The 12,828-nt window shown below is 37.3% G+C and overlaps 1 protein-coding gene across 1 annotated transcript in view; it reads right to left on the bottom strand.

Moving 5' to 3' along the window:
- The window catches only part of cep290 (centrosomal protein 290), a 204,225-nt gene extending 193,759 nt beyond the window's left edge, over nt 1-10,466 (bottom strand). The window contains exon 1 of the mRNA XM_076302635.1: nt 9,946-10,466. Coding sequence (XP_076158750.1) covers nt 9,946-10,026 — 81 coding nt within the window. The 5' untranslated portion in view covers nt 10,027-10,466. The remainder of the gene's footprint in view (nt 1-9,945) is intronic.
- Between the last annotated feature and the right edge of the window lie 2,362 nt (nt 10,467-12,828).

Here is a 12,828-nt window from a genome sequence, read left to right as displayed (position 1 = left end):
ACAAATAAGCCTGAAAAAAGGAATTTTAAAAAACTTCAAATATCATCCCTAAAAAGTGTTTATCTGTGTTGCTGTATCTCTAAACTTGACTAATATACATTTATATTTATATGTGAATTTGTCATGTTAGTGCCTAAAATTGTCATATGGTGTGACGTGAAAATAATTTGAAATAAAATGAAAATTAGATACTTTTTTCTACTTTAATTTATGTCACTGTACATTTTAATCATGTTTGCTTTGATATGCAACATTTCCTTGTGAACATTTAACAAGTTATTTTGTCAAGGTGGAGAATGCTCCTAAGTGTAACCAGATATTTTAGCTTTATTCTGATATTTCTTGTAAGAACTACTTTAATTATTTTTCAATTATAAAGTATTTTTTTGTGACATTATTTAATGTCACACCAAATGACATGGTGTCACGCCATACGATGAACTGCACCACTCCACTATGTGTCAGAGCAAAACAGGGTTTTTAATGACTATAAAATCATTAACAATGAATTTTGAAGTCACTGTATGAATGGTGTATGCGTGTAACAGCAAAATAGATGAAAGTTTAGTATTTATTTTTTAAACTTACATCGCATGGTAACATAAAAGAAAAAAGTATGAGAAATATGAATTGTACAGATACATTTTTTCCCAATAATCACAGATTTAACAAAAAAACATATAATATCTGAATTTAAAACATGTTTTTACAAGAACTTTTATGTAAAAATGCAATTTGGTCATAGGGTGTGACAGAAATGTCATATAGTGTGACTTTTTTTTGTGTGAAAAAAGCTGTCACACCATATGATGCAGCGTCACACTATATGACATTTTGACAGTTAAGCTAATTTTCTAGACAGTTAAATACAGCTAACTATTATTTAGCATGCAACTGACCACATGGCAGCAGTGCTTTTTAAGAATTCATGAAGAATATTTGTGAAAAATAGCTACTTTTTAGGCAAATGATGTCACACCATAAGACACTAAAATTTGGCCACGATTGATGATGTCCAATTCAAAGCTTTTTATATAAAAATCTAAAAAGCAGAACTCCCCTCTTGACCATGCCAATTACTCCTGACATTCTATTGTTACTTCCTGGTTAAGCAGGGTCCTCTTCACAATAATAATGTCCAAATGAATGCCCGGTCAAAATATACAATATAGTGTCACGCCATATGACAACCATTTTATGGACAAAATATATTTGATTATAACTTAGTTGGACAGCATGCATAAACATCAAAACTTTCTGTGGTTGTAAAAAACATCCAATTATTTTATATGCATGGTAAAACTTTAAAGTAATTATACTTTTTATGGATATACGCGCTTTTTAGGAAGTTCGCACACATGGTGGACAGTCACACCATATGACATTTTTTATGTCTGGATGATTATTTTAAGTCAAAAGTTAAATACAAATCCAATAAATTTAATTTGACAGAACTTGAACCTACCAGACCTACAACATTTCCATATCAATTCTTAACAATTGCCATTTTTTATAAGTGTGTGACACATGGACAGTCTGAATTCTGCTATTTGTCATCTACCCATTTACACTTCGAATTTCGCCTCCAAATTGTAGTAACTACATAGAGATAACCATGTAGTCTGTTCAAAGTTAAGATAAATTTTGACAGAACTACAGACCTCGTGAAAGTAGTACCTAAAATGACTCCATTCACTTTATTGCAAAATCGCGGTTGGTCTGTTTACACATTAAAACCATACTAACAATTTACATTTCGACTCCACATCGTTGTAACACCATACCAAGGGTCTTAAGAAGTGAGTCAATTTGGCTGATTACTACGTTTTGGCCTCTATGGGGTGATGTGTTTGAAGTTAAAACATATTAGTCTCTGTTAATCTCTGTTAATACTTTGGGAGGTCCTTAGGCTGACATATCAACTTTTGACATTAACATAATTGATTGGACCGCCATATTGAATTTCATCAAAAACACTTAAAAGTTTTCACAGGTCACAAATTTCATCCAATTTTCATGAAACTTGGCACAGATGATCTTCAGACCATGTCTCATAAATATTGCACAATACTGAATGCTCAGGTAAATACTAAGTAGTAAACCAACTGTGTAAATCATTACTAATAAATGTAATGATTTCCCTGATTTGTGAAAATCGGATGCACCGTTCAATCTTCACATGCGTTAATGCAATCCAGTTTTGACCCATTGGTGGCACTAGAGTGTTGGGCATAGAGTTCTGTAAATTGGTGAGAGTGATCATGGGACAGTGCTGAATCAGTGTACCAAATTTCATAACTTTAGACCCAGCGATTCAATTTTCGGCCAGATTTTGACCTGTTGGTGGCGCTAGATGGCTGGGTTTAGAGGTCCGTAAATAAGTGTGAGTGGTCAGTGGAGTGTCCCAAAACTTTCTGCCAAAAAATCTGAACTTTTTAGCCAGGCGTTCTATGGGCTGCCATAGACTCCAATGGCATAATAATAATAATAATAGGAAAAGCTAGTAACTCAATGGGTGCCTTCGCAGCTTCGCTGCTTGGCCCCCAAATATAGCTGCAAGCAGCAATGTGGGGGCCAAGAAATGCGCTATAGCAGGAATGGCATTGCCATGGCATGAGCAAGCACTCACAGCAAGAAGCCAAATTACACCAATGTCCTTGTGCATTCTCACAATTCAGGTAGTGCAGGGCTCTACAGTGCGCCCATTTCACTCGCACAAGCGAGTCAAAATGATGGCGTGCGAGTGCAAAAAAATATTTAGGCGCACTGGTGCGAATGACTTCTAACCATGTCAATGTTTGTCTACAAAATACACCGCAACATCGAGAAACATTACTGTGCAAACCATAGAATCACGTCGCGAATGCAGCATAAAAACTACACCTCCCATCAACGTTAGCAGTTTCGCGTTGTGACTCGCTAGTAGTCGCTTCTATCAAATCCAAAAGCGCGCAGAAAAAGTGGAAAGTTAGACTAGCCAGCCAAGATGCAAAGATTGAAGAAATTAGTTCTTCTATCCACCGAATTCATCGGATATAGGAGGAACAGGATGAGAGTCTGAGAATGCAGTGAGAGAAGGAAAGGTAACCTAACATGCCTTTTAGCCCAGTTGACGTATTGGCTGCAATATGCAAAATATAGCTGTAGCGAACAGGCACAAAAGTAGCCTCCCGTAATACTCCCATTTTATTCAAAGGTAGAACTCTACTGACAAATCCAGGCTTCCACGCATGCTTGTTTGTTTACACCGAATACAAGCTGAAGTGCGAAACGAAAGTAGGCCTAACGTTTGCCTACTGCCCCCATCAATGCAGATATTTCAAATAAAAAAATAAAAGGATAAAAAATATATCCTTGATAGCCTATGTTGGGTTTTGTGGTAGAGAAAATGGACTGTTTTAGTAGTAGTATTAGGCAGTATGCTGTCAGATAGGTCACCATGGGCATATTGGATTAGCTACAGATGGATTCACAAATAAATAAATTAGCCTACATTTGGCAGGATACTTGATATACAGGCTAAATGCAAATATGGCAATGTATTATATTATTTTACATTAACAAAATGTAGGAAAATAGAACAAACTGAAAATAAAGTAGGCACTGATCTTTAAAATCCTGTTTCCTGTAGCCTAAATGTTCTCAGTCATTCTTAATATTCGCAATTGGTGCACTGGCATGTTTAACTGTTAGCTGCAGTATAATGTTAGATTATGTGTAAGTTAATGACAGAAGTCAAATTTTTGTCTGAACTCCTACATTTTTTAACTTGGGCGCACAAGTGCTTCTGGAAAAAAATGTTAGTGTAGAGCCCTGTAGTGTCTGAATCCTTGGACCATACAGAGTTCATCGACCCCTATCCTATCACTTTCCGCCATATTGGACCTCCGCCATATTGGATTTAGTCCAAACTCTACGAAAAGTTTCAGCAACAAATTTCATCCGATTTTCACAGAACTTGTCGGAGATGATCTTCAGACCGAGCCGCACAAACGATACTTGTCAGATCTTTTAATTTCATTTTTGTTTGCCCGTGACAGCCAATCAAATATGGCGATGAATCCACCAAACAGGAAGTGGGCTAACATCTCGGCTATGCTTTAATGTATGAAGTCCAAACTTGGTACAGGGACTTGGTATCTGATTGTGAGGACGCACTAGGAAATTGGCCAATGTCACTGGTGGGAATAATGTTTCACGGGTTTGGAGTGTTCATCGGTAAGTTACCAGGGTGTTAGTGGTGTGGCGAACGAGGCTGTGTCCATGTAGCGCTAGCTTCTGTCTTCTGACCGACAGCTTCGCTGCTAGGCCCCCAATTAGGTTATATTAAAAGGCTAAAGTCCTACATTGGCTATGTTGTAGCCTATCCCCAGAATATCAGCAGCAAACTCAGTCTCTGTCCCGCAAAACAGTCTCCAAATAAAACGCACATCGGCATGTTGCCTATTCTGCCAGCTTGTGCAAATATATCGTCCAAAATGCTTGATTGCATTGCATTCTCCACATTTTTAGCTAAATTTTCATGTACCACATCAGCATTTTTGTTCAGTGAATCTTTTGTAAATTGCTTTACAATAGCGTCGGGCCCTTGTCAGCAGCCTTCGGCTTGCCTCTTGCCACTATTCACTCCTTGTCTTCCGATGTCATTTCTGAGTCATCTACATGTTTACACATTCACCTCCCTAAACAGAACCAACTTCACGTTGACTTCAACCTGTGTTATATCCTAGATGCCTGGGTTATTTTGTTTCGATATTAGCCTATATATAAAACACATAGTAATTGTAGCCTACCATTTAGGGCAGGGGTGGGCAACTAATTTCCCCAAGGGGCTACATGACAAACTGGGACTGTTGAGGAGGGCCGGACCCAAAATACCGAACTCAAGTCTGAACTCAATTCTGTCCAATTCTATTCTGTTCTTGTATAACATTAAGTAAATCATATGGTTTTGTTTACTACTTGAAAGAACAGATGAAAATGTGAGGGAGACCAAGGAAAAACAGCAATAGGCTATTTAATCTATGTCCAGTATTTAATCCTCATTCTCGAAAATGATTTTTTGACATTGACATTTTTTTTTTCAGTTTTCAAAGGCTGAACAATATCTATATAATTAGGCTAGGCCATGAAAATGTGAAGGAGTCAGTACAACCATAGGCCTGTGTCACCATTTCATCAACACAGCAATATTTCATCATTAAATCATTACCATCATTAAATTAACTCTATGCAGAATTAGACTATGAAATGTGAAGCAGACAATAGTAGGCTGTCATTAGTTAATTAACATGCACAAAGAAAACTATTTTAAAAATGTAGGCTATGTTTTTGCTTTAACTTTATGCACAAAACTGTGATTGGTCAACTCGCCCTGTGTGTTAAGCCGGCTGCTTCAAGCAACCTGTGGGTAGTAGCATCATACTAGTTCGCTAACATAAGCTTTGCAAATAAACTCAGACATATTTTGGTTACAGTGACGGGGTTATCCGAATGTAAACTGTCTATCTGCCAGTAACGTTTTGAAATTAACACTTCGTATCTCCAACAAACAGCAGGAGTTCGTTCTGACAACCTTTGCGGTGGTGAGCGACGCAGACATAAGAGACACAAAACTTTGAAAGGTTTACGCCGACTTAAAGGCAACTGCATTGTGTCGACGCAGAAGCATAAATTCTATTCACCAGATGAGGGTGTTTACATCGTATGCATCCACGCACAAATGTATGGGCGTACAAATAGCAGTCGCTTTCAAAATAAAAGCAACGATATTGATTTGCGTGCATTATCTCTATGCTAGGCTCTTGACTATTGTTCTTTCACGGACCTTACGCGGGCCGGTCAGGGAAAGCCCACGGGCCGGATGTGGCCCGCGGGCCGTATGTTGCCCATGTATGATTTAGGGAATAGGCATTTAAAAGAGAGACAGAGTGATATGACTCAGAAATGACATCGGGCGATGGCAGTGCGAGATGTTCTACAGAACTTCTACAAACTCAATAACATCCACAGCGGAAAAAGAAGGTAAGAAAAAATAGTCGGAAAACTTACATGTGTAAGGCAAGCAAGCAAGTTTGGCGGTTGTTACTAAAAATGTGAACATGCACGTTGCACTGTTGTGCGGTGGACTTTCAGAATGAATGGAGTCGGCGTTTCTTTAATATCGAGGCACCAGTTTGTCCTATCGGCCTGCTGGTATAAAATGAATTGCGTTGTCTGTCTGAAAAAGACGCGCTCTCTTCCCGTGCAGTCAAAATGAATGGGAGTCTTCAGAACAGGCTTGTCACAGTGTCACCCTGAAATGACAGTGCATAAAGTAGCCTATAATGTGAATGACTTGTTATTTTATCAAGGATTTCTTTCTTTTTGCAAAAAATAAAGTACAATAGGCATTAATTAGTAGGCCAGCAGCATGTTGAAATTATGTGGCAAATTGCGTTTTTTATTACAATGATAAAATTGTAAAAGGACGTGACCGAAGCTGAGGCAAGCCAGGCAATAGGCCTATAGGCCCGATTGTAATTGTAAAGCAATTTACAAAAGATTCACTGAACAAAAATGCTGATGTGGTACATGAAAATTTAGCTAAAAATGTGGAGAATGCAATGCAATCAAGCATTTTGGACGATATATTTGCACAAGCTGGCAGAATAGGCATGCCGATGTGCGTTTTATTTGGAGACTGTTTTGCGGGACAGAGACTGAGTTTGCTGCTTATATTCTGGGGATAGGCTACAACATAGCCAATGTAGGACTTTAGCCTTTTAATATAGTCTATTTGCTGCATTGGATCAGTCTTTCTACAACAGGCAAGAGCTTTCTAGCCTCACGTCAGCAGCGCTGCATCACCCTATTAAAACAACCAGTGGATGGTGGGCGGGTGCGGTTTTGAAAATTGGTCAAAAAACGTTGGTGCTGATGGATGGCGGATGGATGATAAGTTTTGCTATGCAGTTATAATAATAGCCCATCAGCGCATCTCTAGTGTGTGTGCCTCTCTCTCGCTCAGAGGGGAGGGGGAGGCCGATCAAGCAAACAACCAAGTGCTATTGCGCCACACATTGTAGTTCTCCTGTTTATTCGCTTGGAAAATCGCCACGTTTCATGTTGTTTGACCGTAGACATTTTAATCAACTACTCGTGTAACTGTATTTAAGTCGGGAAAACGTGGATGTTTTTGATTACTTCTACGTCTGGCTACGTCTGAGCCCGCTAGCATAGCAACATATTAACACATTCTCGCCGCGCACCAGAGCGTTTGAGTGCACGTACCGACACGGGAGAGGTATGACTCAACTCGTGAAAGTTAAGGTAAGAACATATATTACTACTGACATTGGGTGGCGTGTTCCTTTAACCCCATTATAAAAGGAGCAAAATGCTATGCTGTGTTTCACCTGAGGGGGCACTAAAAATCTATTAAATTGTAAATGTTTATTTTGGTGTTCCTCAAAACACCTACATGCATTTATTCTGTGAATGGGACTTGGTATAATATTGGTACTTTACACATTAAATATCCATGTAGGCCTACTGTACTTAACTATTTCCACATTTGTTATGGTCCTAGCTACCCCACATAAAATAATATTATTGCATTGCACAAATGCAATGGACTATTATCGCTGTTCTTATTATTCTTCTTCCGACCAAATTCAACGTTTAATGCGACTGAAACCGCTGAACCGTCTGACCTCATTCAAAGACTCCTACAAAGCTCATGTAACGGACAATCGTACAGTGTAATTATTCATATTTGTGAACTTTATACTTTTTGAGATATTTACGATAAAACAGCAATAAAATCCCATAGACTTAACATTGACCGCCGTGGCGGCAACTTTTAGCATTATGACGTGACCTGCACCTGAAAGCAATCAACAGCTGGTCCGCTGCAATCTTTCTACCACTGGAGCTCTGAATCTTCTGAACATTTTGGCCTGCCGTGATACTTTACTTGCTCGTAAAACTCCCCTCCAGAGGCACATTTCTCTAACTACAGACAAGGTAAGTGGTCCGATTTTTGGTATTTGACTCATTTATGTAGTCTAACATTATGTTATGTAGCATTCTATACTATAGGCTATGTATGAAATGATAGGTCACAAGTAGCCAAACTCGGTAGCTCTAACGTTAGGGGAATAGTTAACGTTATCAACGTTAATAAGTCGTCACGTCACTTTAAATTGACCGGTTAGCTGTAGGTTTCGATAACGTTAGCTAACGACATTCAAACCTAACCTCGCTCCCAGCTAAGCACTGACGTTAACGTTAGGCTACATTTGCTCACTAACCAGTAGCGTTTTAACTAACGTTATACCATCTGGCTCTTGATAACCTGTTGAAAGGGACCTGATGAAAACCTTACCGTTTGGAAACGGACCATATGACCAAAGTATTGTTAAAACACACTACAGAAGTTGAGGTATAACGTTTGTGCTGTCAACATAGCTACAGAGTATGTTTACTTGGCCTAGGCTACTCATTTCTGCATTATTCTGGCCTATAAATTAAAGCTTCCCAGTTGTAGGCTACATCCTAAAGTAGGCCTACATTGTAATCTGTAGAAAAAATGTGGATAACAGACCTAGCAAGCTGTAAGATATAGTGTAGATCAAGATGCTTAATATCAGAATGGTCCATCCTTAAGACTCAGTTTATGATTATCAACAGCAACAACACACCCTTTGCCTACAAAGTGTTCTAAGCTGTTTACTTTAAACTGTTTGGCTATCAACTATCCTTAAACAGAAATTAATAAATCACAAAATGTTGCTTTGTTTGCAGTGAAATACTATAGGCTAGTATATCTACAGATTTATGGTGCAACAACTTCACTTAAATATCTAAGTTGTATTGAACAATTGTACACATTCCATGTTTTTGGTATAACTCTAACTTGTTTGCTTTTGTCTTTTAGAGACCAGACCAGACCAGTGTGGTGATGACCGTGTATTACATTATGTGTGTGCCTGTCTGTGTGCACATCCTGCCAACCATACATCGCTGACATTAACACTAACATTAATTCCTAAAAACATGTGACCATATCTCAACATATCTGCACATACCTTTTAACTATAGACGTAGATCTGAGATCTACACTGAGACATTCTGAGTATTATATTGTTGCAGGAGGACTATGCCGACAACTATATGAAGCATGCATACATTTGAATCATGTGCTGTGACATTTGTGAAACTTAGCTGTGCTGTTAGACCTCTGTTTTTAGACCTGAGCTGTGCTGTGTGAAAATTAAGATTCTAACCTAAGGTCTGTCTAAAACTGATCATCTGAAGGGCTGGATCTTGTTCTTCAGTCTATATCACCATCAAAAGTGACCTATTTATTACAATTAACTGAGACCTCTTGCTCTTGCTGCCACTTCAGAATTACCACTGATAAATAGATTTGTCTTAGGATAATATGATTGGCATTATCATGTATATACACACACACACAACTGTGATTTTTTTTTTACTTCAAGCTTACATTGGTTGTTAAGTGTTCATTAGTGTATTCTGAGTAACATTCTGCTGTATTAAAACAAAGAATGTTGATCAATATTGAATTAACAATTTATTTTTACTGACTGTCATATACTCTAGCTAACATCTAATCAAGTAAGTGGTTTTCAAGAATACTGGACACGTCTAATCTGAATAGCTGCCAATCATACTGTAAGTAATGTAATGTTATACACAGCAGCTTTTTTGCATTTACATGCAATGGTAATTCACTGGAATTGCATTTTTATTAATAATAATACGGCGGTTTTATCTTAAAACTAGAAGCTAACTGTTAGACGTAATAGTGGCATCGTTGGCTTGCCATAGCTGCTACATATCCATTGATAACGTTACCCGAACGCAGTATTGATGTACGATAACTTAAGTTAATGTTAAAATGGTTCACTTCACTGGTATAAATAGGCAACAACTTACCTGAAGTAATGTGTCGACAAGTGCCTCGACGTTTCCCAGTTCATCTGGATCAACATTTTCAATCTCATTCCAATCTAACATTTTGCAGGTTGGGTTAATTTATTCACTCGAAATCAAAAGTCCCGAGTTAAGATTTAGATCTAATTCTAGCTTCTACAAACATTTCGAAATTCAGGACTTACTAATCTTTTTAGGTTAATATGATCTAATATTATCTAAGTTCGCAATGAATAACATTAACCAAACTAACGTCAACACGTGTAGCACTAACAGTTATTAACGTTAACGTTAGAAGCCACTGTGTTTAGTCAACGTTGATGTTTAAGCCGAACACAACGAACGTTAGTTAAAACCTCTAGCTGCTAGAACTACCGCATTCACTCAGATAAACTTACAACTGAACACGAAGCGGTAGTACTACTGATAACTTAATGGGATAAAATATGTTGTTATATTTTACAGTGTAGGTATGGTTGTAACGGGTAAATTCCTTGTGTATCAAAGAGGTTCTTTCCACAGTGTTTGGCTAGCAACCCTGATAGCAACCCTACGAAGATTTTTCATCCGCTACTCGACATTCCTTCAAAATAAAAGTAGGAACTAGATGTCCAACATGGTGAAACCGGTCACTGAAGAAGTTCAGAGATGACTTTTAAAAAATCATTAACAGCACTGCAAAAAATAAAATCTAACCAAGTGTTATTAATCTTATATTAAATTCAAAAAATCTATTTGGTATTGTTTTTACTATGAAGAGAGTTAGTACTCTCAAAAAATAATTTTAACGCAAATTTGCTTGTTTTCAGGATGAGACAAGTCAAGCTCTGAATTAAGTCAAATGATTTTACGAGAAAGTGCTAGGTAAGTCTCTTCATACTAAAAACAGTACCAAATAGATGTTTTTATCTTGATTTATGGTTAAATTTTATTAGATAAGCAGTTTTTGCAGTGAGGTGGCTATATTATTATTATTATTATTATTGTTGTTTATTACTTTTTATATTGTCATTAGCAGCATCCTGTCTAATCCTGTCTTTTGTTTTTGTGTGTGTGTGTGTGTGTGTGTGTGTGTGTGTGTGTGTGTGCGCGCGCACACCTTTTTCCAGACCTTTTGATCACAGAGGTAGATAGAGATGCAACTGCAGCACCGATGGCAGAAGACACAGAACAGAATCGTGTAGTGACTCCCCTGAAACAGCAGTGTCTTCTTTCACGCTACAAGATTAGATTAGATTAGATTCAACTTTATTGTCATTGTGCAGAGTACAAGTACAAAGCCAACGAAAGTATAAGTAAGTATAAGGATATATACTCTTTTGATCCTGTGAGGGAAATTTGGTCTCTGCATTTATCCCAATCTGTGAATTAGTGAAACACACTGAGCACACAGTGAACACACAGTGAGGTGAAGCACACACTTAACATGATCCGTAAAGAGGCAAAGCAGAGGCAGATAATTTTTTAGATTTAATTAGATTAGATTTAACTTTACTGTCACTGTGCAGAGAACAAGTACAGAGACAACAAAATGCAGTTTTCGTCTAACCAGAAGTGCAAAAAAGCAGAAAAGTGCAATGTGATATACACAGTATAGGCAGGTGGTGCATAAACAGGACAATAGTGCAGTGTAGACAGTAGTATACAGTTGTTTTGCAGAAGGTGGTTTAGAGTAGCATAAATTAAATATAAATATTAGGGCTGTCAAAATAACTGATTCATTTCGATTAATTAATTTGAGAAAAAATAACTGATTAAAAAAATAACACAGAGTAATCGATTCTGTATGACCTTTGACCCCGAACCGTTGTAGTTAGTAACCATTAGACTGTAAAATGAAGGAGAGAGAAGAAAATGTGCTGCCTAGATCATTGATTGGAACATTTACTTTTCAAAAATGGCCTGATGGTGTTGATAAAAAAAAAAGTGTTGATTAAAATAAAGTCCTCTGCAATGTATGTGATAAAAAATACTTCTTCCCGAAGCACTTTTGAATTTATTTCCTCAGTATATTAGGTCATATAGATTATTATGGTCATTAAAATAATAATAAAAGAGTTTTTGAACTTTAATGTCACTAATGATGATTATTCAATGATTCATTTGAATTTAAATACTTTTAAATACTTTCACAGCAAAAATCATATATGCGATTAATTTAGATTATTTAATCACAGAGTATGTAATTAATTCAGTTTTTCTTTTTTTATCGATTGACAGCCCTAATAAATATGTGCAGTGTATTAGCAGTTACCTTATAAGAGCAGAATAAATATGGCTATGTAATATGAACAATGTATGAACAACATGAACAGGTATGTGCAATTTAGTGGCGGTACCATTATAGTAGTAGTAAGAACAATATAGATATGCAGTGTATTAACAGAATATATTACAGAAAAACTGAATAAATATGGATATTTAGTATGAACCATATAGACAGATATGTACAGATATGTACAACTATGTGCAGTGTGGTAACAGTACCATTGTAGTGCAGAAGCAGTAACATTACAATAGTATTAATAATAAGTGTATGTGCAGGGTGAAAAGCAGTAGAATATGGCTATAAGTGTAATTACAGTATGTACATTTGTAAATACACTATGGGTGGGATAGGGTAGTGCAGTTGGGGGGGGGGGGGGGGGGGGGGCTAGGGAATGTCTGCCTCCTTGTTGTCCCTGTCAAGGTTGCCATGGTCGTTGAGGTACATTTTTCATATTACTGCTGATGTACAGCCTTCACTGTACTTCTTTAAGAGATAGATAAAGTATTTTTTTGGAGCCCACACAGACCTGTGTGCAGACCTTCTCCCTGTATCTCTCTGACATGTTTTGTCTGGCACCTGTAAATATATATTTTGGATGTGACGTGAGATAGGCCTCG

The sequence above is a fragment of the Alosa pseudoharengus genome, unplaced genomic scaffold (assembly GCF_046254945.1).
Source record: "Alosa pseudoharengus isolate Yale_2024_CS ecotype anadromous, Long Island Sound unplaced genomic scaffold, YU_APseudo_1.1 YU_APseudo_1.1_scf_10, whole genome shotgun sequence".
NCBI lineage: Eukaryota > Metazoa > Chordata > Actinopteri > Clupeiformes > Clupeidae > Alosa > Alosa pseudoharengus.
This window is presented reverse-complemented; position numbering and strand designations above follow the sequence as displayed.